The 27,449-nt window shown below is 37.7% G+C and overlaps 2 protein-coding genes across 4 annotated transcripts; both read right to left on the bottom strand.

Moving 5' to 3' along the window:
* Nucleotides 1-1,045: 1,045 nt before the first annotated feature.
* On the bottom strand, nucleotides 1,046-9,473 carry LOC103473746 (sushi domain-containing protein 2). Its single transcript, XM_008424203.3, has 16 exons — nucleotides 9,023-9,473; nucleotides 8,132-8,330; nucleotides 7,895-8,046; nucleotides 7,634-7,801; nucleotides 6,656-6,830; nucleotides 6,373-6,574; nucleotides 5,827-5,912; nucleotides 5,251-5,519; nucleotides 5,044-5,178; nucleotides 4,793-4,957; nucleotides 4,343-4,591; nucleotides 3,997-4,180; nucleotides 3,275-3,369; nucleotides 3,013-3,192; nucleotides 1,928-2,024; nucleotides 1,046-1,780 (listed from the first exon to the last, which is right to left on the bottom strand). The coding sequence occupies exons 1-16, from the start codon at nucleotides 9,081-9,083 to the stop codon at nucleotides 1,732-1,734; spliced, it is 2,466 nt and encodes an 821-aa protein (XP_008422425.1). The 5' UTR covers nucleotides 9,084-9,473; the 3' UTR covers nucleotides 1,046-1,731.
* A 568-nt stretch (nucleotides 9,474-10,041) lies between these two features.
* myo1hb (myosin IHb) lies at nucleotides 10,042-27,290 on the bottom strand. Of its 3 annotated transcripts, none has more exons than XM_008424200.3 (32): nucleotides 26,572-27,290; nucleotides 19,573-19,734; nucleotides 19,099-19,214; nucleotides 18,554-18,752; nucleotides 18,387-18,467; nucleotides 18,121-18,300; nucleotides 17,849-17,947; nucleotides 17,658-17,771; nucleotides 17,501-17,572; nucleotides 17,296-17,415; nucleotides 16,327-16,394; nucleotides 16,140-16,245; nucleotides 15,977-16,057; nucleotides 15,794-15,885; nucleotides 15,621-15,715; nucleotides 15,419-15,465; nucleotides 14,445-14,525; nucleotides 14,250-14,355; nucleotides 14,031-14,148; nucleotides 13,832-13,945; nucleotides 13,649-13,725; nucleotides 13,473-13,541; nucleotides 13,302-13,386; nucleotides 13,057-13,219; nucleotides 12,873-12,956; nucleotides 12,485-12,578; nucleotides 12,328-12,383; nucleotides 12,114-12,249; nucleotides 11,702-11,772; nucleotides 11,507-11,604; nucleotides 11,336-11,435; nucleotides 10,042-11,261 (listed from the first exon to the last, which is right to left on the bottom strand). In XM_008424200.3, the coding sequence occupies exons 1-32, from the start codon at nucleotides 26,581-26,583 to the stop codon at nucleotides 11,241-11,243; spliced, it is 3,117 nt and encodes a 1,038-aa protein (XP_008422422.1). In that variant the 5' UTR covers nucleotides 26,584-27,290; the 3' UTR covers nucleotides 10,042-11,240. The 3 variants fall into 3 exon arrangements, with proteins under 3 accessions (XP_008422422.1, XP_008422421.1, XP_017163189.1); XM_008424199.3 differs by having other exon boundaries at nucleotides 25,130-27,290; XM_017307700.2 differs by lacking the exon at nucleotides 26,572-27,290 and adding an exon at nucleotides 21,256-22,474.
* Nucleotides 27,291-27,449: the final 159 nt, after the last annotated feature.

The following is a 27,449-nucleotide window of genomic DNA, read 5'->3' on the forward strand; positions in this document are numbered from 1 at the left end:
GATGAAATTCAAATCTTTTTCAAATTTATTTTTACCAAGCATCTTTTGTTTGTGTGGTGTTCTGTTTGTGAGTTAAAGCAGTGCAGTACAGGCCTTCAACAAGAATGAATAAATTGTTAAACGTTGAAACTAAATATCCATGTGTAAAAACCAAACAAAAATACTTGAATTAAGTTAGCACTTTGAAATGCCTTGTTGCTAAAATGTTTTATATAAATAAACTTGATTGATTGATTGATTGATTGATTGATTGATTGATTGATTGATTGATTGATTGATTGATTGATTGATTGATTGATTGATTGATTGATTGATTGATTGATTGATTGATTGATTGATTGATTGATTGATTGATTGATTGATTAAACCTGATTGATATGTTACTTTTTGTAGGCTTAAGTAGAATATTTTGGAGGCTGAAGCTCTGGCTTCTTTAAAAGGCTTTATCTCATTATCAGGAGCATCTTTTTTAAGGGTGTGTGTATTTTTTTAATTTTTTTTTGCTGAAGAATAAAATTTAAATAAATTGGTTAGTTCCTTTTTTTGAATAAATAAATAAACTGAGCATCTTAACAGTGGTCTAAATTTGCCAATAGTTTCAGCAATGGAGGAGGTAAACAGCCCAGTTATAAACACATGAGCAGCATAATGGGATTCTGACTTAAAGCTAGCAAGTAAAGGTTACACCACAATACAAAATAAATCAGATACAGACTCTGAGCAATTCAGAAAATGTTAAGACTTTCTTCTTAGAAAGTCTTAAGACTTTAGAATTAGAATTTGTCTCCTTCTGGACAAATGAAGGAGACACAATAACAGGATACTGTCTACAAATCAAAGTCAAAAGACACTCCAAATATTTCAGTCTGATGCATAAATGTAGGAAGACTGACTCAAAAGTTTGCTAAATAGAGAATTATATCATCAGCATACAAGGATGTCCGGTGTTTCCTGTTGTTTCCTGAAGAGATATCAATGTTAAACTTCAGATGATAGAAAAGCAAGTTGAATCGACAAAGACCCAGCTCAACAGTCTTCAGGGTTCGTAGAGGACCTGTTGCTAAAAGCATGGTATGTTAGGAAGTCTTTTGATGTTTTGGTGGCAAAAAAGAGACCAAACTGATATAAAACAGATTTACTTTATTGCAAAGATTATTTACATTTACCAAAATGTTATGTACCTACACAAAATCCACAGTTAAAAAATGCACCTATATATGCTTATGGTCCATATATGCTGAAAACAATGCATATGACACCGTAAATTATTATTATTATTATAAATTAGTCCATATATTATGTTATCAGCTGCCAGAAGAAGTTTATTAGTCTTGAGCTTCTAATAACGTTTTATGTCAAGTTGTAAAGAGAAGAATGAATTAACAAGGAAAAACATCGGCATACAGGTAAGTGTAATAGCTTCACTGATGTTTTTTAAACCTGGACTAAATATATTCTATATACAATATTAAAAATACAGGCATTAGTAAAACACAATCTTATTCATAGTCATTTTTTAAAAATCAAGGTGCTTTAATAAGTTAGATTTTTGTGTGGAAAAAAATGGCTTAAATTCAAAGTTTAGCTTGTTTTTATTTCTCTGCTCACAAATACAAACTATATAGAAATTGTATGTACCTTCTGAGAATAATCAATGCTTCATCCAGCTGTACATTTTTTAATCTTTATGACCTGCACATTTTCAATGCAGATAAAATATGGCATTTAGAACTAGAGCTTGGAGGTATTACTTCTTTCTTCATCTGAATCTGAACTTTTCCTGAAACAGAAAGTGAGGCAAAATAAGAAATGGGAATATATATGAAACCAGAACAAAAAGTCAAAAAAAATAAAAATCTTAGTGAGTTTTTAATTCCAATTGTGTTGATGTGTTATGTTTTTTATGCGAGAAAGTTTAATCAATTACCTTTTCTGTTTTCTGGAGTGGAGAATTATCGCTGTTATAATTACAATCAGAGTCAACGCTCCAACGACCGAACCAGCCACTATTCCAGCAACTTTACCTGAAACACAACAAGGATTTGAATTATTTCAGCAAAACTCCTCACAGCGCCAGCGCCTCAGCCATTGCATAACAGCTGCAGTACACCAAAAATATGGAGTTACATTTGTGCCTGAAAAACAGTGGATAAGTTTATACAACCATTGTTAAAAGAAAGCTCACTCTGAAATTAGTAAAACTTGAAAGCTTAAAAGATCTTCATCTTACCACTTAACTTTAACTTCTAGTTTACAAAAAACAGACACCAGAGTCTGAACTATTAATATGGGCGCCTGAACACTGTCGACATACTTTATTTTTATTTAAGGAAGACCAGCGGGAGTTTTTTTTAAATACAGGATCACACCTTCGGCATATAAGAATATCCTGCTTTCCTTTTTTTTTCTAGCTACTTCCATGGGATGCAACTATTTTCACTATCTTCAAATTGTCATAGCCATCGGTCCCAAATTATGCTGATGAGATCTCTTCTTTTTTTTAAAAAGATTTTGTTGAAGTAGAGCCTGTTTATTCAAAGTATCCAAGATGTGATGGAGGTAGAGAAAAAGGAGGAAAACATACAGAAAGAAACCCAGGGTCATGTTCCCCCACTGAACTGTAGAATGATTTGAATTTCTTCTCATCGGAGCTGGATGAAGTCACTGAATGGAATCAAATAGGTTTAGATTGAAGCCCAAAAATGTGAATATGACAGTGTTTCATAAAGGATTCAATCAACAGTTGCTTCCCAACCAAAATCATGTGAAAGAAATGCAGTAACGATTCATTTCCGATGTTTTGTTCAGTGGTTGAATTCTGAGAAGTTTCTGATTCAAGGAAATCGAGCGTAGGGACAGTGCAATCTGTTCATATAAAACATGTTGATTGGAAGAGAATACACTGAGAGACAAACTCAAGATCAAACACGGACGCATTTAGAGACACCGATTTGTTGATTTGTTGAAAATCAAAGCTTATTGATTCATTTTATTTTAACTGGCTTTCCGTACTGGGAACGCTGCAGCTCGCATCTTCTCCAGACCATTTGCCGTTTCTCTGGCATGTGCGCTCCTCTGATCCACTAAGCTTGTAGCCGTCATCACAAGAAAACTTGACCTTCGCCCCCTGTAGGTACCTGGTTCCCTGCTTCTTCCCATTAGCAGGTGGTGGGAGCCATCCACAGGAGATCACTGCATGAAACAAAAACTAACAACGTGACGCCAAGGTTGGACTCAATCATGTGAATCTCTGAGGCTCTTCAAAACGTCATACCTGGCTTCAGATCATCCACCAGAGAAACGTGACTCTGGAAAGAAACTCTTGTAGCATGTCCTATTAACGGGCTACGACCGACAAGGATGTCATATCTACAGTAAAAAAAAACAAAAAAAAACATGAAGAATCATACGACATTTCTTCTTTCAAACACAACCAGAACAAATAACTTTGCTTTTAAATTTCATTCAAAATACTTTCATTCAAAATGCACATTTTAAATGTTGTGACTCATATTATTTGAGCTTCTTCTTTAAAATATTACAAGGAGCTGCTATTTTACTTAGGGTAAATTACTCTTATGTGTCTTTATTAATGTAAAGATTCAAAATCTTAATTGATACAGGACTCTTAGATGAATAATGCAATGTGGCACAAACAGATCATTCCACAAAGTCAGTTCTCAATTGACTTGGTATGTAGCACGTTTTAATTTTTCCCAGGTTCAACACACCTGAATCAAATGCTGGGTCTTGTAGAGGTTGATATGAACTAATGGAGCAATAAATGTTAATATTCCTGTTGGAGCAGGAACTCATCTAAGACCAGATCTGACTTAAGAATCTCATTGTTTGCTCACTTGGCAACTATAACGTCAAGATTAACGAGATGCTAGTGGTGCTGTGGAGCCTTATGGCTGATCGTTTTCCAACTTAAACCTTGCGTTGGCTCTGCTGCTGTGTTTTAAAACCAAACTCTTTGTCATCTTTTCTTCTCACCTGCAGAACTGAGACCCCTCTCCGGTGCATATCTCAGCTGCCTGGGTGTTCAGCGGATCATCTGGATCCTCAGGGACAGAAAATACTGGCATAAAATTTGGATCATGTCTTGCAGCGAAGTAATATGCGTTCAGAAGGTTTTCGGAATCATATGTAAACAAAGCGGAGGCGTTTTCTACAGCCCCTGTAAGACAAAAACAAACGCTGATTAAGCATGCGTACTGTTATTAGTGAAAGATTTACACAATATAGGAAGATTTCTAATAGAATCTGTCCAGATATTCTTTTTATTTCTTATATTTCTATCTACAAAACCTTATCTATTGTGTTTAAGGTTATTTCTTACAGCTCGCCCCGAAGCTGAACAGCTCCTCTGGGTTGCTGTGGTTCTGCACTAGTTGCCCATTGCTGAGGGCTAGGTCATCTTTGGCGTCACCATTCATCTTCCCCAGCAGTCCCACAGTGGAGTTTTTGAATTCCTCTGGCAGCAGGACAGTGGTGGTCATAGTTTCACCCCTACGTCGCACCTCCACCCCGGCTCCAGATGGAAACATCACAGTTACATTTGTAGAGATGGGAGAAAACACAAACACGCCTGTAAGGCGAGAGGACAGAGGAAACAACACACACAGCAGGATTTTAGCTTTTTAACATTTGTGGTATCAATTAAATGCAAAAATATGGTGCTTTAGAGGACAAAGGCCCAAATTTGAGCTCTTTGTTGAATAAAACAAGGGAATATTTTTCTCTTTCTTTGTCAGAAGTATTAAAATATGTGACATTAGTGAAATCTCACCCTGTAAATCCATCCAGGTCTGCTCTGCAAAGGGGAGGGTTTGCTGATTGCGCAGTAGCTCAAGGCCATCATTTCTGCTATCCAGCCGCACCTCTATGATGTCGGACGACCCTTCTCTCATAGCTACAGCCGTCAGCTTTGTTGCATTTATCGTTTTTTCTGAATCTGTCGTCACATTTAGAGAGAGAAAATGTTCACGTGCTGTGCGTTTTTCTTCTTTTATAGTTGAAATAGTTGGGTCGGCATCTCACCCTTTACAGGCTCTGTTCTGCCTTGGACTGTCAGCTGCTTCTCCTCTGATCTGACCAGAGTGTATTCCCCTTTGCCGTTGAACGAGTAGCTGACACCGTCAAAGGTGATAAAGTGTGGATCTCCAAACACCATCGCTGAAATGTAAACCAAAATGTAAGCATAAACAAAAATAATAATCCCATTAAAGCTGCTTTAGCAAACTGTACCTGAACTGGGAGACTGGTAGTGCCTGCAGTCGCTGGAGGGCCGGTGTTTGAAGTAGTAGTAGCAGTTATCCGACCAGAGGCAGCAGTAGTAGAAACTTAGCACATCATAAACCCAGTGGGACTGTCCTGGGATCCGAGGGGGTTTCTTAAAAGGAGGCGACCCCCAGTCGTGGGCCCGGTCTGGAGTGCTACCGCCAATCGAGTCGGCTGTGAGAACCTGAGCACCGGTGCTGTCATAGCAACACTGTTGTCCTGCTGCATATTTAGGACTGGAGAAAGGAAACAACACCAAACGTTATTTAATAGCGGAACAGCGGAAATCATCACGATTGACATAAATAAAGGCTTGTGTAGTGAATCTATATGTTTCACAGCGAATTGAGATAATGAAATAAATGAACTTTTCAATAATATTCAAATTTATTAGATCGATTAACCCAACGTTTATATTTGTGAAAGATGGAAAAAAAAAAACACAACCATGTGCGTGCTAAAGGGAGGACATGCAAACTCCAGATATACCCAGTTAAGCATTTTTCTAGTGACGCAGCAATGATTATCTCAGCTTAGACTCACCTGGCTTGTATCGCCCTCACACAGTGAACACTCCCAGGATGGTATGTGCACACACTGCCTTTGTCTATATCACAGCCATAATCAGTCTGAGGAATAAAGAGAAGATTCAATCATAACTACTTGGAAAACAACACAACTTCAGCAAAGAAACCACACTGCTCTGTGCTTTAATGATCCACAGCAGTGACCTTATAATAAAAATGATTTTATGGTTTTGAACTCAGTAGTCATTTTTGTAGGGTAAACATGTTCTACCTGGAGCATGCTGCCTGCAGATAGAGTTTTCATAAATGCTATAATTAGAGAGATACCTCTTCTTGACTTTGAACTGAGGAGGATTATGCGATAATAAACAGATCAACCAATTACACATTGATCACCAAATCAGATTCCAGGACTTTTGACGTTCATGAGTTTCTCTTTCGTATGTTGTTCAAATTCTTCACTTTTATTTAACTACAGAGATGTTTAACCCTCGGTCCAAGGCTTGTGCCCTTGGGTTGTATAGTTTTTTTATCTGATTCTCGATATCTTATCTCCACCTACATGAAACCTCCCAGTGTCGGCTCTTGCTTGAGCCAGTGTGCATGGGCAGTCTATGATCTCAGTGAGGAAGTTTGGCAGCTCATTTTCCAGCTTGTCCCAGGCTACGCACTTATCCAGAGCCCATCCTGCTGAGTTCTGCCTGAAGCTTTCCTCTAGATGCCAGGCCAGAGCGTGATCCTCACTCCACGCAGCTTGGACGTTCCTGAATCAAACATACAGGCAGAACAGCTTTTACACTGAAAGTCATGGATGATGGTGATCTTTAAGGATCTTTTGAACATACCACTTGCCGTCAGGGTAGCTGCCTGAGCTGACACGAAGGGCACCGAGCTCCCATCTAGAAAAATCTCCATCCGCTATTTTGGGTACAAACTTAAAGGAGCCACTGTTGGGATGATCCTTGGTAAGGGAGTACAGATACCGCCACTCACCCTGCCAGGACTCTGAGTACGGCTCCCCTGTCGAGAAAGACTTTTTACAATGCATGTTTTCCTAAAATGCAATGACCACATACAGTACCATTAAAAAGTATATTCACATTCCAGCAAAGATGTCATTGTTTTATCATCTTGCAACTACAAGCCTTGATGTAAAAGGCTTATTTTGCAATTACTGTGCAAAATTCTACACAACTGAAGTAAAGAAACTTTTGTTATTATTATTATTATTTTGCAACAGTAATAATAATAACACATATCTATAACCTACTAATAAGTCATGGATTTCCACGTAAACTGAGATGCCAGGCATGGAGACTGTAAATATGAGAAGCAGCCAAGAGGACCCTGAAAAAAAGCATCACGCTGTAAGGATTTTCCCTTTTGTCAGGGACTGGGAATCTGGTCAGACTAACTGGGAAGACGGATGGAGTCAAAGGGCAATAATACAAGAAAACATCTTAGAGCTCAAAACACTTGAGATTGATGTGGAGCTTTGGATCAAATCACATTCAATTCAGACCGAGACCAGTCAGGAGTTAAAAATGATATGTGCAATTAAATCCAATCCAACCAAGATGTGCGTAGCTGGCATCTCTAATGTATTGAGCTGTAATTGATGCAAAAAGTGACTCTATAAACCATCATGTACAACAGACTTTTCAAATTTTTACTTGTAAAAAAATATATATATGAAAAGTGTATTATTTCCCTTCTTCATGACTAGCCAAAACTTTTAGTGCGTTGAAGTCTGGTTGTAACATGAAGGAAGGAAAACATTTACAGTGTCTGAAATCCTTAATGTGGACATACATTCTTCTTACCTGTCTCTTCGTATCCCCAGACCTCTATGTTGACCTTTTCTGCATTGACTGAAGTGGTATTCCACGTCATCTGTAGTTCGCCTCCAACATTAGGCGTTCCATAGTACTGCCACTTTGTTGAGTTCACCAGAATAGCTTTGAATCGAGAAGCCAACTTGCCTGTGTGAACTACAGCAGCACATGTGGATAACATTTGAACTCCAGTTATTAAACAAACAAAAACTCTTGTTTATATCTTATTTTGTTCTTTAGTTGTGGTACCTGAAAGCCACGATCCAGCTCTGTCGAATGTGGTGCCGTTATCTGAGGAGATCTGCAAAGAAACCCATCCGGTTTCGTATAATAGTGGGGAAATACAGTGGCCTCTACCATCTCCATCCACGTAACCATCTGTATTAGTTTTATCATCAAACCTGCCAATTGAAAAAAACAATAATTGATCAGTTGATTTTTAACTAGTTTGGGCCAAGTATTAAGGAGTAGAAAAAAATGTCCTACCTACAAACAATATCAGAGCTTTTGTTGAAGTTTGCATCAAGGACAACAAAATCTGTGCCGCCCAGTATGGACCCAGAGTACGGAGACGTGTTTACACAGTACTCTTTGTAGTCAGAGCAGCAGGATCCAAGAGACCCACATGTTGGGTGGCAGGAGCAGGAGTCTAATTTTGTCCCACAATTTTGTTCACAAGTTTCTCCTATCCATAATAAAAAAGATAAAGCAAATGTAAATGCACAAAGTTATGCCTCTATGTATTCTGACTGGCATTGCAGGGTGCTGCATGTAAAAAAAAAAAAAAAAGAAATTAAGTAAGACAGATTTTTATTTTATATTTTTTTACATTTAAGCTGTAACTTTACATTAATAAAGACGTATGACTTAAACATCTTCTTGTGAAGGCAAAGATGATCCAACAATCTTTGTTTTGTATTAAAGTTGGAATACTTTGTTTCTCAACAAGAATAGATTTGAATACATTTGTAGCAGACATATTCCCACCATCATTTAGATACATTTGAAGAAACATAGACAAAGTTTTGTGTCTATCAATGACAGAAAAACACACATTACTTGTTTTTGTGGATGTTTTTCCCACCTTTTGCTTCTCAATAATTTTAGCAAAAAAAAAATTTTATAAATTTTTGCTAAAATTGAATCCTAAGAGCTATACATGTTAGTTTGTAAGTGTGCCAGATAAAACTTTGTGATTTCAAATTTATAGAATGTGAATACTTTTGATCCATGTTTACTCTCAAAGACAAAATAGTTTTTGTTCTGAATTTAGTAAAGTATTCCCTGCAGATCCGTCTCAGCATCATAAATAAATAAAATAATTAAACAAAAGAGAATTGGATCATTCAGAGTATCCATAATGCAGGAGATACTTGCCTAACGTTTTGCAGATATATGAAACCAGAAAGACAAAAATCACTGCTGTTGATCTTCTCATCCTGGCAGTCCGATTGTTTGCTCCTCTCTCTTGTCTGCTACAAAGTTTTCACCATGCTGATGTGCTCAGCATTTTTCCAAACCGTGGCGCTGTCATGACTTTATATACTTTCCTGTTAATCACTAACTAGGAGTCTTTATTGCACCATTTTCCACTGAACGCTCACGTGTTCAACTTTGACCTTCTCTCTAAAAAAAAATGCTACATCTTAAAAATGTAAGATAAGTTCATTGCATTAAGATAAGATAAATTAAGATAAATTAAATATGCTGATGCATTCGGAAGCATTTTATCTAAAAAAAAAAAAGACAGTAGTCAACAATTCTAAATGTGCTTGGTTGGTTGTGAAAACATCAATATTTACTACCATAGTGGCAATTTTAGCATAGATAAAACTTTACAGCCATTAACAAGTCAACCTGTGTGAGAGGGATTCAGTATACCCTATATATATATATATATATATATATATATATATATATATATATATATATATATATATATATATATATATATATATATATATATATATAATATGATTTTCCATCTAGGAGTTGCTTTTTCTACAGTTGAAATATTAGCATTTATGTTATTGTAAAATAACATCATAAATATGTAAAAAGAAAATGTAAGCCACAACTTCTCTAATACACTCATAAATGTAAATATTTTTCTTTTGTTGTTATTGAAGTGCAGCTACGTATCCCTGAAAATCACTGCATAGAAAAATGCAAAAATAATATTTAAATTACATAATTTACTATAATAATGTGAATTTTACCAGTAGTTTGTTTTTGTTATTTTTTTACTCTTTTGTTTTATTTTAATTCAACTCTTTTTAACAAGCAATAACAGAAACATACTGCAGTATCAGAATTATAAAAACTTAAAAAATATACACTGTACCATCTTGAGGAGACAATAGTTGACAAACTGAATTATGCTGGCAACCACATCATCAGAACGTCCAATAATGTGAGTTTATTACAACTATATGCAATATGTAGTCTGTAATATATGTCATTTTTGTGTTATTGCTACCCATTAGAAATATAAAATTAGGTGTTACAACCACATTCATGACTACAAAGATATAAAATTCAGCACCTATTTTCAGACTGTTTTTATGAACATTTGGAAAGTATAGATCACTCTTCAGAGTGACACGAAGTTGTGGATTTTTCTTGCTTCAAATACTCCCCACTGAGCCGCCTGATGGAGGTTTTATAACAAAGGTAAGACATTGGGGATAACAGAGCTGGGTTGGAAGATACTGAGGCATGCTGGGTGTTGAGATTCTCCAAACTTCATGTGGCCTTCAGATTAGCAGACTCAAGTATATTCTGCAGAGCTTCATCACAGAGTCCTGAGCTCCTTAGAGATATTCATCTCTAAGCAGATGAATATAGCCAGTCCCTCTTGTCCAACATCAATGTCTGATCTCATATTTGCCCCTCTGATCAACACTCCCCAAAACCACTTTCCTAAATCTCTTGGATAGCCTAAAGAGGTCAGTCCTACAACTGCAAAGTGTGGACCAACATTATATTTAGCACTAAGGATTAAGGATTTCCTGTCACTCAGCAAAATCTTTCCTATTCTGACTGAAACAACCGAGGAAAGATACTTCAGGTTTTGTTTTTCCAGCACAACCTTATGCATAATCATCAAATGCTCAGCAGGGGGAGCTGCTATACGGGGATCATCAGTGAACACAGGGTATAGATAGACTGAGAATTATTTATTGCATTGTATTTTCACTAACATAGTTTTCTAAAGTTAATTATAAACATATGTATGGTTAAGCATGTTCTTACACAAAGGTGTGGCATAGTTAAGCTCTTTATGGTTTTACACATGCATGTCTTAAATTGCCATATCAACAAAAGTCAAATACAAAACAGGCTTTATTTAGCTTATATAGTTTATATGTTTTCTGACCAGGCTCTTCTATGAGTTGCTCTTTCTGCTGTTGAGATATTGGCATTGTTTGGTGACGAACAACATCAGACTACTGTAAAGTAATATAAAGATGAAAAACTTAAAATCAGTCATTATGAAGAGCATGAGGAAAAGCAGGTTGAGAAAGCATGGCTGTTTTTTTGTTTGTTGTGTTGTTTTAAAGATTTGCGTCTTTGAGGCTTCTAAGCTTCATCTTCATCTGGTTCTTGTTGATTCCTAAAAAACAAAAATCTCAATCAGTTGCTTGAATGTTTGCTTAAAAAGTATTATTATCTGAGCTCCACGCTCACCACCATCAAGTGGCCGTTCTTTGCTCTGTAGACCATGGACTCCTGGCCACTTTTGAAGTCGACAAACCCCTCTCTTCCAGGCTGAATGTCGAACCTCACACTGAACACAGAGAGAGACGATTCTTAACGAGAATTATTGAAATAATGCTGAGTATGATCCAGACTGTGTACCTCCCCTGAACCACTTTGACACAGCTCTGCTTGTCAGCAATAAAACTGAGGTTAGTCAGAGCCTCGTAGAGGAAGTCGCACTGCAGAACCAGATCTCCCTGAAACAACAAGCATGATTGGTCCTCCATATTTAATTACAGTAACAATCTGATTACTGTCTCATAATGATCTTTCATTGCAAAAAAGACATCCAACCTTTTGCTTGATATCATCGCAGGTAACATGGAGGATGAGGAAGTTGTCGCTCAGGTTGCTCACAGACACACCTAGAAAAGAATCAGATCAGGATCTTGTATTCTTATTCTGATTTGTAAAAATCTTTAAAATAAACGGATATAATCTTATCGAGTTAGATTATTAAAAATCAAACATTTAGTTTGAGTGAATTCATATACAAAATAAATAAATAAATAATTAAATAAATGAAAAATAAGGGGATAACTTTGTATTAATTAATCCTCAATGTAAGATTTGATCCCCAAGCTGGGTTGTTTTCCTTTAGCATGTGTTGCTAATAAGCATGGATGACACAGCAAGAAGGAAATGAAGATGCAGCTACACCAAATAGTGAAGTAATAAGTTTACTTTCATTTAGTAGCTTCATTACCTTTCAGCGAGGTGAAATCAATCCGCTGCTTGATCTTTGTCTCTTCAACCAGGTAGGCGGCTTCCTGGGTGAAGATGAGCTGCCGAAGACGAGGCCTGAAGCCGTTCCTGTCGTATTTCACCACTGGAACGCCGTACTGTGGACGAAACGCAAACAATTAGGAAGATATCAAGAAAAACAAAAAGAGGCAGAGTGAACTCTGGCTCTAATTTACCTTGAGGTGTTCATGCTGAATAGTCTGAAGGACCTTGAGGTTAATGTCTTCTAAAGCTTGGTGAAATGTTTGAAAAGAGAGGATCCAGTCAACAAATTGCTGCCACCACCATGTCTCACATGTATGATAAAATGAAATACTATTAAAACAATCTTACCAATCCTCGTGTCCACAAACGGTCTGCACACACTGAGTGGGTAGTTTTCTTTTTTTCCTTTGAACATGGAGCTTGTTTGGGCTTTGAGGAGAAGCTGGAGAAGGAGAAGCATCCAAACAATGTTACATGGTGACTTTGTTTAAATTGAATTCTGAGAATCAAGAACAATAAGTGCAAAAACTATTAAAACAATTTAAGAGGCTATACATGGAAAATAGATTTAATGCAGCATTTGTGTTTCCAAGATATCGTCTTTTTATCCAACTACAAAACTGATGTAAGGAAACTATGGATTCTTTAAAATGGGAGATGGAGCGAGCATACTGAGATTGCCAAAGACAGAAAAAGTGAGTTGAAGATATTTATTTTTGAAAACGGTGGATCCTACCTGAGCCTTCTTTTGTGGGGTGATTTCTCGGACGTATTGCCTCACCAAATAGCGAACGAAGATGTTCTGCAAGAGCTGCGAGCCCTACAAAATAAAAACACATCGTCATATGTTTTACCTCTTAAGAATCATACAGCACAGTCATTGCCAAGGCATTCTTCAGAAACATGAAAAGCTCATTTACCTCCTTTAAAATGGGTGGCGGGGTGAGCCACGAGTCCATGTCCAGGACCGATTTGGGAAGGTTTTCCTTCAGGCGGGTGAGGTAGTTCTGCCTCACGTAGGCCAGGTACTCACTGTTGTCAATGCAGGCTGGTTGATTTCTGGTCATGAAACCTTTGATGAATCTACCAAAAGTCAATCAAGCAGGTCAGCTTATTGTCTCATTAAACTGCTTTATCAGACATTATTGTCATTATTGGGCCTTACTTCTTGATGACCTTGACCGCCCAAGCTCTCCTCTCACGCTCCTTCCTCGCCATCAAACCTCTCCAGCAGTTCTCAATTTTAGTGGCTGTTTGGACAAACACACGGGATGAATTACTTAAAAATTAACATCTTAAAACATCTTACTCAACTTGTGTCACTTCAGTCACTCACCAGCCTCTTTCTGTTTCAGGTAGTTTTCTTTCACTCTGTAACCTTTGTATTTGGCTTGAATCCTTGTTGCTATAGTGACAGATGATGTTTTCACATTTTACTGATAAGACTGTCCTGTTAAATAGTATTGTTTTATATTTTACTTTTGAAGTGATTGAAACCGAGTCATTTCTCACCAAGCTGATGCTTGCAGACCTGAAAGGCGTCTTCTGTTGCAAACAGAGTCCTGGGATGGCGGATGAAAATCTTTGTCCTTAAAGTGGAAAGCCAACATTTAAAGCGTCAAAAGATCCAGTGATTCTTGACAGAAATTATAGATTGTTAGTAATCTTTCGAAACCATGCTGAGCATCTACCAACCTGCCTAATTTATACTCATCAGTTTTGTAGCCCAGGTGTTTAATGAGGCAGCGAACGCCCTCTGCTGGCGTACCTTTCCAGTTGGGCCAGGTGTCTGGACACAGAGCTTTATACCTAGTGCAGAGGAGGAGCATTTGCAACAACTAGAGCAAACTTTACAGAGTAAGATAATTAAATCAGGCTGAAGATGTTCTGCTACCTCTGGAGGAAGATCTCATATTTGCGTCGGTATGCAAAGCCGGCTCGCCTGACCCTCAGGTGCTCCATGAGCCCCAGGTATTTAACCTGATGTCTCACCAGCACATCATCAAATTTTGCTGCAAAACACACCAGAGGACTGAGATTTCAGCTCAGTTATCTGCCCCATCAGCAGCACAGTGAACAGACTCCATTTTGTGTAAATGTAATCAGGTCTCACCTGGTTGTTTGGATTCATTCGGTTTGATGCAGCGCACATACCAAGGCTCTTTGGACGTTAGGATCTCAGTCAGACCAACCAGGCTGTTCTTAAACTGGGTCACCACCTAAAGAGATGCAGGACAAGGTGGACAATCTGAACCACTTCCAGATTAAAATCTGAGGGACATTAAGTGTCATCTGAGCATCTTCTCACTGTTTCTGGTCTCTTTTTGTTGTCGGGTTCAGAGGAGGGAAAGCAGTGTTTGATGATGGCATTTTTGGAGTGTTGCATGACCTTATGGAAAAGAGAAGAATAATACATTAACCAGTCTTGGTTAGAAAATCAAAAAAAAATGCTAAAAACCCCAGTGCAATGATATATTTTTGTGATTTATTGATAATTGTATTCTTTGGTAAAAATATATTGCTTTAATGAAGGGGAAATTAATTTTTTTTGTTGTTCTCTTTTGTTTCCCGAAATCAAAAGGCAAAATACTTTAAGCAAGATAATATTCAAGATTCAAGATTCAAGATTCAAGATTCAAGAGACTTTATTGTCATTCACATCACGTGTTACATGAGGTGGAACGAAATTGAGAGTCACGGCCCCAGTTACATCCAAATATAAAGTAAGAAATATAAAAACTAGCTACAAGATCAAATTGTTATAAATAGGAAAAATATTTACAAATATATAAAAACAAGAAGTAGAAAAATGAAATGTATATTAATAGGAATGTACAAAATGGATGAAGTATGAATAATGTAGCAGCATGGGAAGATAAATTTAGCAGTGCAACATTTTAAAGTGTCCGAGTGTAAAGTGCAAATACAGTGTCATTGGGGGGGTTAGGGGTTGAAGTTACTTTATGTGAAAGTTTCAAATCAGAAAACTGAAAGGAAAATAAAGTGCTGAAGTCAATGGTGGAGGTACCATCATGAATCAGTGTTTTTCATTTGAATCTCGAACCAAGCAGGCTGAACAAGGTGAAAGGTCAATAATGGGGGAAAAACGCAGAACAACTTCTTACAAAGCAAAATGTGAAATGGATCAAAACCTAACATTAAGCTTTTCAAACCAACTATTGAAGATAATTGTTGTTAAACTCTGTTAAATGTTTAAATAAAACACATTTCTTTCCACAGAATCACCACTTTACTGAACATAGAGGCCCAGAATAAAATCACCTCTTTTCCACTTCGATACAACAGATCGTTGTTTTTGTCCAAGAATCCTGAAATGTCAAAAGAAAAATATATTTCACTCATTCATTTTTTAATAAACACCCTATTTCTTATCTCATTGAAAACAGCTGTAAAAGGAAATAAAAAAAACAAATTAGCATGTTAAGCTTCTCTAATAGTTATCAACAGTTTTATTATTACTTACCAACAACACAATATGTTACCTCCCCAGCATAGTGTAGGAGGCGGAAATCTCCTCTTTCCAGGGTTTTTCTCGTGTTTTTGTCTGCAAGTTTGTGTCTGTGTGAGGAGAAACATTTAAGGTGACTGGAGTTTAGATGCCGTAAAGGTGAATTTTCCAAAGAATTAAAATCTCACGTGACAAAATGAGGATGGCCACCAATCTTTTCCTCCATCTTCTCCAGAAAAGTGAGGTCGGTGGCCTCCCCAGGACGCAAACATTCCTCATCCTATCAGCATGAAAATCAAACGAATGTGTTTTATTTAGCCAAAGGTGTATTAATTCATTCATTAATGACCATAGCTTATTTAAATACCTACCAACAACGAGATGATTCCTCTGAATTTCTCCTCCACAAGGTCACAGATTATCTTGTTGTTAAAATATGGCACCGGTTCCCACTTTGCACAAGAACATTAAAAACATTAGATTGTTTTATGAATCATGTCGTTTATTGATACAACTGAATAACTGCATTATTACTTCGATCCCTTCCAGCTCGTATTCCTCCTGCTCTGATTTAAGCGTCAGCTGGATAAAAAGCTGCTGCAGCTTCTCGTTGCAGTAGTTGATGCAAAACTGTTCAAAGCTGAAATGGAAAAGGGGAAAAGGTGTTATTATGTTCAAAGGTTTTTTTTGCCTGAAAACGGTAAAATGCACATCATCTCACCTGTTAACACTGAAAACTTCAAACCCGTAGATGTCCAGCAGGCCGACCACCATCTTCCTGGAGGAATCCTGAACGCAGCACAAGACGGCATAAACACACAAGGATACTGATTAGTAGCAAAAAATACAGAGGAGTTTGACCACATATGTTGTCTTGCAAAAGTGTTTTGTATTTTGTAACTTTACAATCACAAATCGAATTCATTGTATTTTACTGAGTTTTTCTTTTGTAAAAGATCAAAAGTATCAAAATTGTGAAGTGGGTGAAAAATGTAACAGTTTTCTAATTTTTTTTATAATTTTTTTTAGGCTTAAAAGTCTGAAATGTGTGGCGTGCTGCTGCTTTCACTCTGATACACCAAAATTAAAATTTGGCACACCTAACTGTGTTCAGCAGTTAACTAAATAGTAAGTGAGTCTATGGGTTTGCAATTTAAACCCAGTCTACAGTAAATGCAACTGATCTGTGGAGACTGTAGCACTTTTTAACCAGCATTAATGAACAAGCCTCCTCATAAAAACCAAAAACACACAGACAGACCAAGGATAAAGATGTGGACACATTTCAAACAGGGTTAGATTATAAACTTATCTACCAAGCTTTAAACACAACTGTTTAATTTATCAAAGGAGCAAGTATTGGCCAAGACATTTGTGTTCACATAAAGTGAAACATTGGAAAATGAGAACATTAATCCAAAAAACAACCAATAAACTAGTAGTCCTGCATTCTTCATGAAGCAGTTATTAAGAAGAAGAGGAATAGACTGAACACTTTATAAGTCAAAAAATGCTACATGTGGCATTTCCCTTATGTTGTTCAAAGACTGCATGAGGGAAAAAGCTGAAGTGTTGTAAATTGTTTTGCAAGGAAGAAAATATTGTCAGAATTCAAACTAATCAAATGTCACATCCAGGTTTTCTTGCTGTGTCCAATAGAGCAGCTAAAGCACACCAACACAGTGCTGACCTGGTTCACCAGTGATTCATTGATCTTGTTGACCAGCCAGTTGAAGGTTCGGCCATAGATGGCTTTGGCAAGGGCATCCCTGGCATATACAGCATGTTCCACTGAGAATGGGCTGAGCACCTTTAAGAGCAAAATAATGTGAACGTTTGACTGCAAATAAACATCAGAAATTGATAAAACACATCCAGAGCTACGGGAGCGTCACCTCTTCTGTTTTGGCTTCTATCTTTCTGTGGGTTAAACCCTGTTGTAGCACCTGATTAGGAATACCCAACAACTGCAACAAAGACAGACAAAAACACGCACTGGGTGCTAAATTCATTCACGTGAGAAGGTTGGTGCAGCACAGACAGACAGTTTACTTTTGACACCCAATGCGTCTCCTGGTTGTTTTTGATCGTGGCGTATCCTCGAGCGTCTGCTTCAAACTTTAGGTTCCCCAAGTGGAGCACACTGGCAATAATGCCAAACAGGTGCTGCATCGACGCAAAACAGAGACAATCAGAAAAAGAAATCATGTAAATTTGAACATGATGACTGACTATGACCTCACCTCAGTGTCACTTTCGCTGAAGTCTATGACAGACAGCGCTTTCTGCACTGTCTTCCAATCACTTTTATCATTGATCGAGCTAACTTTGGCACAATCCCCCTGAAAGCATGAAATATAAACTTCTGGTTAAAAATTTGTGGAGCATGTGTGTGAGGAAATGTTCAGCTTTGGAAACTCAGAAATGTCCATGTTTTTTTTCTAATAAGTCTTCAGAGATTAATCTCAAAATTTCTGAGATTTTTGGCGGATTTCTTTTCTAAATTTCCTCTTACCTGCACCAGGTACCGGTAGTTCTTGCAGTTTCTCTCCAGGCCCAGCCAGCGGAGCAGATCCTCCTCTCCTCCCTCCACCAGCTGGTAGAAGATGTGGAAGTTTCTCTCGCCGTGGTTCTGGTGAACCACGCGGGACTTCTCCAGCAGGTAACTAAGGATGTGCCCACCCACAGCTCCACCCTAAGGAAGAAGACAATCTCTAAACTCTAGATTCTGTGTAATTTGTCAGTATTTTTTATTAGTTTTTGGTAAGTATTCCAGTCTACCCGATGGTCAAACTGGATGTCCATGTATTTCCCAAAGCGGCTTGAGTTGTCGTTTTTCAGGGTTTTGGCATTTCCGAAAGCCTACAAGAAAATAAAAGAATCATATGCTTGATTTAAAATTATATATTTACCTAAAAAAAAGAGCGTAGCATTAATTTGCCACTGACTTCAAGCACTGGATTGGAGAGCAGCAGCCTGTCCCGGACGTTGTTCAGGAGTTTGGTGCTCGGACAGCTGACGGCGTAGAACTGGAGGATTTTTTTGGAGGCCTCGGTCTTTCCAGCCCCGCTCTCTCCTGAGATCAGGATGAAGTGGTTGTTGAACTCCGACAGCATTGTGCGGAAAACGTTGTCTGCCAGAGCGTAACTAAGAATACAGGAAACAGGTTAAGGCAATGCAAGAAGACTCATGATTTTCATGGATCAATATTTTCCAGCTCAGTAATGTTGTAAAAGCTGATTAAATATCGATGAAATAAATCTCAGGGTAAAAATAGAGAAAACCTCTGCAAAGGACAACAAACTTAAAAGTATCGGCGTGAATTTCAAATGCAAGATGTGTGAAATTGTGAAAACTACTAATATTTGCAAGTAATGTTATGATGATCGTCCGCAATTCAAAGGTATCCGCACTCTCTGAAACAATATATTCCTGAATTGATTCACCTGGTTTATCTCTCAGATGTTTTAAAAGATAGAAAAAAAGAACTTACATGTGAGGTGGCAGTTCAAAGAAGTTAACTCCCATATAGGTGTCCATTTGCTTCTTGCTGTAGATGTCCAAGTCTTTGTACGGGTTGACCGACACCAGAAGCGTCCCAACGTAGGTCTTCAAACAGAGACAAGGACATGAACTCATGACCTGCAGCTCTTGCACATTCAGTAATAACACAACTATTCTTCTTCTACTGATTACATGACATTACATAAATATTCTTCCACGATTATATTTAGTTTTGTCCTTTACCAACAGCAATAAGTTTATTTAATCGCTTGTCACCGTGACCCATTGGATGGTTGTGACCTTTTTAAATGCTCGCTCTGCAGATTGAAAGCAGCAGAGCTGCTATATCAGCAGTACAAGGTGACAGACGGTAAAATGCCACATTAGGACAGCAGGGGTTAGAGGCCGAGGGCTGTGAGGTTTCATTAAACTTAAGGGAACAAGCTGCACAGGAAGCACCCACATAAATCAGGTTCTCATGGAAGCGTTTCCTCAGGTTGTCCAGAAAGGCACTCTCACTAGTGTAGGCGTCCAGCAAAACAAAATCCTGGATGCCCACGCGATCCCGGGCCGTCAGGGAGGCCTCCATGTTCCTCAGGATCCGGTTACACCGCTCCTCCAGGCTCTGTGTCGCAACAGGAGCGATAAGACAGGGAAACAACAGGAGTAGATAACAAGTTATTGTTCGTTGAGGTCCGACTCCCTGTCTTAACAAGTATGGTGGAGGGCAGCAAAAGTCTGAAGTCAAACCTTAACCTAAATAGTCAGGCTTTCCAGTAAAATGACCCTGGATAACGTCACCCTTTGCTTTCACTATTGTCTTTGTTTACAGCAAGACTTTATCTTTTAATTTCTTTGCTAGGAAAAATGGAAAAGTTAGAAAATGTAACTAGAAAATGGATCTATAGCTTTTTGTTCATAGATGTTTCGTTTATGAGCACAGAGATAAACATAGTATAATTCCTGTTAGCATTAATTAGCAATTAGCAAAACTAGGAATGCCTTTAACATATTTCCCAAATACTGTTTAATGGCATTGGGAAAGAAGTTTGTTTGGTTCTAACGCAATATTTGGTCAAATTTTGTGAATTAGATTGTTTATACAAAAGACCAGAAAAGTTGCATCACCGTTTTTTACAGGCTGCATTTTTAACCTGATCAGACTTCACCAAACCAATTCCACAAGATGAAATATAATATAAAAGGAAAAAAGAAAGAGAAGGAAAAAATCAGGAAGTCCTCTTGAATTCTTCACTTCTTTGTTTCTTTTTTTTATTTTTCAAGAACTCACAGAATGCTATTCACCTTTATTGAGAACCAAAGTGAAAATTAGAGGTAAATTTTAAAAGACTGGAAGACTGGAAACATCTACATAAATGTTTTAATTTTCAGGGTTAATCAAAGGCTGAACCCAATTTGACTTGTTTCATCTTTGGTTTAATTTGAACAGGACTGGTAAAGTTATTTTTACTCTAGTTTAGATGGATGCAGCTGTTGTTTTCTTTTTTGTGTGTCACTTTTCTCTCTAATGTGTTTTTTCTGTGGTATTGGTGAGGAAGATATTGAGACACATGCCAACAGTCCTGGTAAAATATCTCTCCCAGTGGGCGTCTCATTGCCGGCGTTTTTGTGCTCATATCTGTGGATTCCAGTTAGCGTCCTTGGCCACATCCGCTATTCCTATGTGAATCTAAATTCAGCCACCTCTATCTTATCTGTTTATGTGTTCTCCATAGACCCATTACTCTTTTTTTTGCAATTTTTAAATCAGAAAACAAGCAACCGAACCTGGAAAACAGAGTGGATTTCATCAACATTTAGGTATCAAAGTTCAGTTAAGAGATAGAGGTCTTCATGATTATATGCATAAACGCAAAATATACCTAGCTATTTAATACACAGCTCAGTTTCTGCCAGGGTATAACCAGAGATTCATTGTACTTTAATTACGGCGGTATGAGCCGTCTTGTATCACGTTTCTGTGGTTTCGTATTATCTCTGCCAACTTTAGCTGCTATCAAGTCACAGCAACTGATTTAATAACATCTGATTTAGTGACACAGAAGAAATGCACAATAAAATATTAGAATTTTTCAAATATAATGAAGTTAACAATGGTTGACTGGAAGTCAAATCAAATATTTACCTACTCTCAGGGCCCTCGATGGTTATCCTGATGCCTCTCTTCTTTTTTTTTTCCCCAACTGAACCTGAACATCTGCTTTTATTGGGGGAACACAGGAAACACTGATGGATTATATCCTCGGTTTCCTCCAATAGGAAGTCGTAAATTATGTAGGGAGTGTTTTAAAAAAAGAAGAGTGTCCAGTTCTAAATATGTATTTGTTTGTATTCTTCTTTTATTAAAGTTTATGGGTGGATATAGTTGAAAACACAAACAAAACTGTTTTCTGAAATAGATTCATTCCAGCAGTTGTGATTGCTAAAACACATTTCCTACTAAAATCATGACTGATTCAAAACTCAAAAAGCCCTTCGAACTGGAAAACAACTATTCGACAGACGTTTGTGCCCGCTGTGGCAACAGATGGTAAAAGGTGGTTGTCTATAATTTGCTCATAATCGACAGTAAGGAAATTTAGTTTTGTGATATCTAACTGCTTGTAATTGTTTTTATTTTATTTAGGAAACAGAATCTGTCCCATCTTGTAGTTTGAATAGACCCAAATGGGGATAAAATGCAAATGGAGTAAGAAATTATATATATATATAAGAAAATAATATGTGACATTTGAGCATACTTTCTAAAGTGGCTATGAATGATCATCATTAAGGCTTGCTGTAGTTTTTTTTTTTTTTTTTACTTTTTGTTTTACTCTGAACTAAATTTCTTGGTATTTTTAAGGTTTTGTTTCTTTTTTTCACTGTTTCCACATGCGTTTTCTTTCTGATTGATTTGTCTCCTCCTTTAACTTGCAACATGTATTTTGCTTGTTAGGCCACTTTGGTTCAATCCATTCTTCTATTTTATTTAATTTTCTTGGGGAAGGCATGAATCTCTAACAGCAGTCGTAGGCGAGAGGCGGGACACATGTTGGACAGGTAGGGGGTTCATCACTTTGCAACACAAAGATAAAGAATACAAAACCATCCAAATTTGAAATTAGATCCAGTAAAACCAGTTAGCCTAACACAGATGTCTTTGGATGTCATGGAGAAAACCCATGAATGAAAGGGAAGAATATCCAAACATTACTCATGCAGATTATAGTCAATTGAATATCTCCTTTTTACACCTAGAGATGCTTGTGTGCTCCCAGTAGGTCGTTGAGGTCAAGGGGGCCTATACTAGGAGCGCCAGGTTGTTGTTCCCTGTTGTCCTCACATCATGTTTCTGTGATCATCTAAGTCAGGGATGTCAAAGTCAAATACACAGAGGGCCAAAAAAACAAATTTGCTACAAGCCGAGGGCCGGACTGGTTTAATGTTTATTAAAACATATTGAAATGATTGCACATAGCCTGTTGAACCAAGACCTAACACAGTGTATATTATTTAACGATTAAATGAATAAAGCAATATTTTGTTATGGCTCTGTCAGTAACTTCAAGGGAAAACATTTTTCAAGAGGCAAACAGCAACAAATTTAATTGTTTTTAAAAACAAAATATGTTTCTTAATATCAAGATAAATGCATAAATCAAAGTGCATGCATTATAAACTGAAAATGCATTACTGTGCTGCTCTATGATCCTACCGATCACTGCTTTCAAATAGTAAAGTAAAAAAATAAATCAAATCAGTTGTATTCTTTCTCATGGCTCTTATCTGCAATTTTACCTGAATCCATTCAACTGAAAAATAAATACAATAAAATAAAATAAAATACAAAAATATATGGCACACAGACAAAACAATACTTCATTCAAAGAAAAATCACGTTTTGTAGAAACAAATGTAAAAATTTAACTGAAACTTATAAACTGAAAATACGTTACTGCTCTGTGATGCTCACTTGTCTGAGGCTGAGCCTGATACTTGGAGGTGTCTCATCTTTTGTACAAGTTCATCAATGTTCGGGGTGAGGCTCTGAGCTGATGAATAATGAAGCCGTTTGGGCGCGCTGTAGTCACTTCGCGGGCTACCGTTGCATTATGGGAAATGTAGTGTTTGCAGGCAAAACACGAGCGGGCGGCTCTGGCTTGCGGGCCGGTTCTCATAGTAATTAAATATCATTCAGGGGGCCATAGATAATTGATTTGCGGGCCGGATGTGGCCCGCGGGCCTTGACTTTGACATATGTGATCTAAGTGATCAGGTATCATTTAGTGCAAAAGACAGATTACCAATCAAAGGAAATGTGACCTCAAGAAACAAACAGAAGGCAAAACACTATACTGGAATGTTACCAAAAACCACTAAAGGAAATGTTTGCTTTTCTGGTAATGGAAGTCGGTACCATTTAATATCATTTGAGCTAAATGGTAACGACTTCCTGAACTGAAAACAAAAAAAAACAAAAAACGACATAACCCAAGTGAGGATATCTCAGTAAGAGCAACCAAAATAAAAAAAACATATCTGAACCGGAAAGTCTATCTGACTTGAAGATCATCACCTGAGAGGACACCCCATTGTCCGTGTCCATCCAGTACGGTGCTGGATCCTGTTACCCAGCCACAAAGTGGCAGTTAGCCTCCTGAAAGAGATAGCTCTCCTCGTGGGCCGCTGAGTGACACCATACATCACCAAGGGCAACATACATTTAGGGGGGCTGCAGGTGTTTGGAGAAACCTGAACTTAATCGGTCCTTCAAAGACACCAGTCCCCTAAGTTACTCACACCTGCCAGCTCAGCTGAATGTTTTCAGCTTTGCATGCTGGAGGTTATATCCTGGTAGATTTAAAAATAAAATATTTATTAGACAGGACTGGCCTAAAGAATTTTTTTTAAAGCATTTTGTGCCAAGCATCATGCTTTAGCTTGTAAGAATGAACAACAAATGTAAAGGTGTAAAACCTGCAAAACAAACTAAATTGTTCCACAACACAAATATAGCATCGTTGTGTTACTCCTATCTAATATTTCACCAATATTCAGATGAATGGACCAACAATTGCAATTGCTAATTTATTGTAAATGTAAGGTTCTGAGATCCTGGAGGGAAACCCTGACACCTCTCTCACCAGCCACACCCCGATTATTCTTCTAGGGATCCCAAAGTGTCCCCAAAAGAAAGCTGCAGTCAACAAAGTGTGTTCTGTGTCTCCTCAAACTGCGATGTACCCAGAAAACTTGAAGTGGGATCATATATCCGACAACCTCCATAGACTAATTCATTTTCTGAGGAGATGAAGAAGACTTTCACCATATCTCTGACTGAGCCCATCCAACCTAAAATGGAAGTTCATTTCAGCTGCTTGTGTTCAGGATCTTCTTCTTTTGCTCATGATCTGCAGATACATGCATCTCACCATCAGAACCCGGAACATAGATCAACCGGTTTTTGAGTCGGCTCTTTCTTTACTATGACAGACCAGATTGGTCATAGCTTGAAGCAACAAAGCTAATCTAAATGACTTTCAATGATCGCCACAGCAGGACAAGTGATATGCAGCAGCCTTGGTGAAATGGTTTCACAAAGAACTCAGACATAACTCATAAGAACTGGATATCGATTAAAAGCATCCCCAGCACAAGATAAACCTCAGCACTACACACACGTGGACTGAACAGCCAGTCTCGCATCAGCATCACTACAAAAGTTAAGATCCGGTCCACGCTTCATCAGCCTGGAAATAAACCACATGGTCTCTTCTATTTCCAAGGTTCACCAGTTAGTTGAAGCCCATTCTTTCTAACGTCCAAGAATTTCTTCTTCTGTCCTTGTTCTGCTCACTTTCCTTATTTATTTAGGCAAATTCTGCACAATATTGTCATGATCAGGCGCAGGAGAAGAAGAAAAAATAAACATAACATGAAAAGAAGCAAAAAGGTTACACAAATATGTTTTTTTTTTCATGGTAGTGTAGATACATATACCAACTCAAGTAATTTACCTCCCTCTCTTCCAGAGCCATGTGTGTCATGATTGAACCGGTCTTCTGTGACGATTCTCAGTCCACAGGTGTGCAACTTGGGCACACAAACTCCAGCACAGAGGTTTTAAAATATGAGAATATATTCCATATTTGAGCCTCTTCAATTCAGCAATGGTCTAAGCTGTTCTGTCTTCGGACACTCCACTGTCCTTCATCCAAAAAAACAAAAAAATAAAAAATAAACAGCCTTAACACAAACCCTTCACCACAATTCAAGATAGCAAGGGATGGAACTGCTGCTTTCTGCTTGGCTGCTGCCTTTGACACTGGCGATTCAGTAACGGGCCACCTGGTTCTGGAAGCAAGGGGCTGCTCAAACATGAATGGAGCCGAGGCAGCAAACATTCATCCAGCTCTTCACCCGAGCGTTGAACTGTGTGTGTAGGAAGAGTGTGTGGGTGTGTATTTTTTTATGTCTATGTCTGTGCAGGTATGTAACACCAGGTTGCTGTAATCCGATCCACCCAGAGACCCACTCTCACCCTCCTCCACCAGACATACAGGAAAGGTATTCAGTTACTGATCTTTGATTAGATGGATGTATTTCAAAGTAATTACCTGCAACCTGATAAAACTAGAAGGTACCAGATTATTCCAGGACTGAATTAATGCAACCTTATTCGTTCCAGTTCAAATGATAAACACTGGACATCACTTCAACGTCCAGCACGAAAGAGTTTATTTTTATGAATGTGAAATAAAAAAAACGTGTTATGAGATCACTCAGTAAATTGCGCTTGAGCCCAAAAGAAAAGTAGCTTTCGGACACATTTAGTTGACAGAAAACTAGAAATGAAAGAAACTGACATTGAAAACGTCCATCACTGTGAAACACTATCAACAGATCTGCAGCTTCCACCTTTTGTTTTTCATTGGCTACAGTTCTTCCTTGCCGTGACAACGTTGCTGTCGTCTAATTGCATTTGTTTAAAATTTAACATTGCTTCCTGAAAGCATCAACGGAGCCATCTTATGTTACTGCCTCATGATTGGGAAAACCACACTGTGATACAAGAGAGCGGGATGGAAAAATGCTCATTAACATACAGCAATGCATTATGTAATACTTACACATTTGTAAAACCTTCTATAATGAACACAGTCTTGTTTAAAGCTTTCAAACATTGAACTGTTATGTCACATCTGGATATCTAAATAATATTTGGGGAAGCAAAGATTATCCAGAAATCCTCAGCTACTGTACTCTTCACCACAGACATTATATTGTATCTTTATTCTCTGCGATAAAGCCAATCTTGTTTCTATAGAGACAAACTTGATTCCTCCTCAGATCTAACAAGTTCAAACCAACTTATTCATGTGAGGAAGCAGCTTCATGCTGAAGGGGACTCTTAAAATTTAAAAATACAAAATAAATTGTAGCAGACATCAAACCCTACCTTTGATTCCATGTCGGACTTCTTCTTCGGACTCACCGCTACGACTCTGCTGAGTTTCGGTGATGTTCAGAGTGAGTCTGCGGCTGATATTGGGACAGAGGGATGCGCTGTGCAATCCACCTGTCTTGTATTTATGGCTGTCCATGCCGCAGCCTCAGCGCATCCTCTGATGTCCTACTTTGCTTCTGCTTCTACACCTGACCTTATTCACGTACAAGGGGACAGAGGACTGTACGATTTAGATGCTCATCAAAAGCTGCAGGAAATCTGGAGAGGCTGGAATCAGCTTTGAAAAGGAGAAAAGCACTTCCTCCCTATTTGAAGATATTTCCGTTTTACAATATGTGCTTTGGACTGGCAGCTCACCAGGATGTTGAGTTTATTACAAAGACAAACAAAAAAAGTCTGGTTCAGTTTGGAAACAATCTGAATAACATGGTTGTACAATTTGAATAAAATACTGATTATTCTGGTAACATACTGTTTTTCTTGATGATATTAACACAATCACTGATCAAACAAACACACAAAAAGCAAGTAACACAACTGACAACACATAAGGTTTGGTTAGAAAGTTTTAAAAAACATCAGGGTAATAGCACAACCTACAGTCTGTCATACATCATGACACTCAGCCATGCAAAATTGTAAGAAATGTATTTTTGTTTGAAATGCAGCAGCCCTTCTATCTACATTTTTAAATTTGCCTGCAGGTAAGCTATTTATTTATTTTATTTTATTTTATTTATTTATTTTTTGCAATTAAGCTGTTTTTTGTTTGGTACAAGTCAGTATAAAAAGAATAACGTCATTTATGTATTTATCTCTGCAATGTCAGATAAAAAAATGAAAATAATTTTTGATGCAGCAAATAGCTT

This window comes from Poecilia reticulata, chromosome 12 (genome assembly GCF_904066995.2).
Source record: "Poecilia reticulata chromosome 12, P_reticulata-male-v2, whole genome shotgun sequence".
Lineage (NCBI taxonomy): Eukaryota > Metazoa > Chordata > Actinopteri > Cyprinodontiformes > Poeciliidae > Poecilia > Poecilia reticulata.

Coding starts and splice junctions, on each gene's coding strand:
- LOC103473746 (XM_008424203.3), bottom strand. CDS start 9,083: ATGAGAAGATCAACAGCAGTGATTTTTGTCTTTCTGGTTTCATATATC. Junction 8,331..9,022: donor ATATATCTGCAAAACGTTAG/GCAAGTATCTCC, acceptor TATTATGGATAG/GAGAAACTTGTGAACAAAAT. Junction 4,181..4,342: donor GTTCAGCTTCGGGGCGAGCT/GTAAGAAATAAC, acceptor TTTGTCTTACAG/GGGCTGTAGAAAACGCCTCC.
- myo1hb (XM_008424199.3), bottom strand. CDS start 25,159: ATGACACACATGGCTCTGGAAGAGAGGGAG. Junction 13,946..14,030: donor TATGAGATCTTCCTCCAGAG/GTAGCAGAACAT, acceptor CCTCTGCACTAG/GTATAAAGCTCTGTGTCCAG. Junction 13,220..13,301: donor GCGGTCAAGGTCATCAAGAA/GTAAGGCCCAAT, acceptor GACTTTTGGTAG/ATTCATCAAAGGTTTCATGA.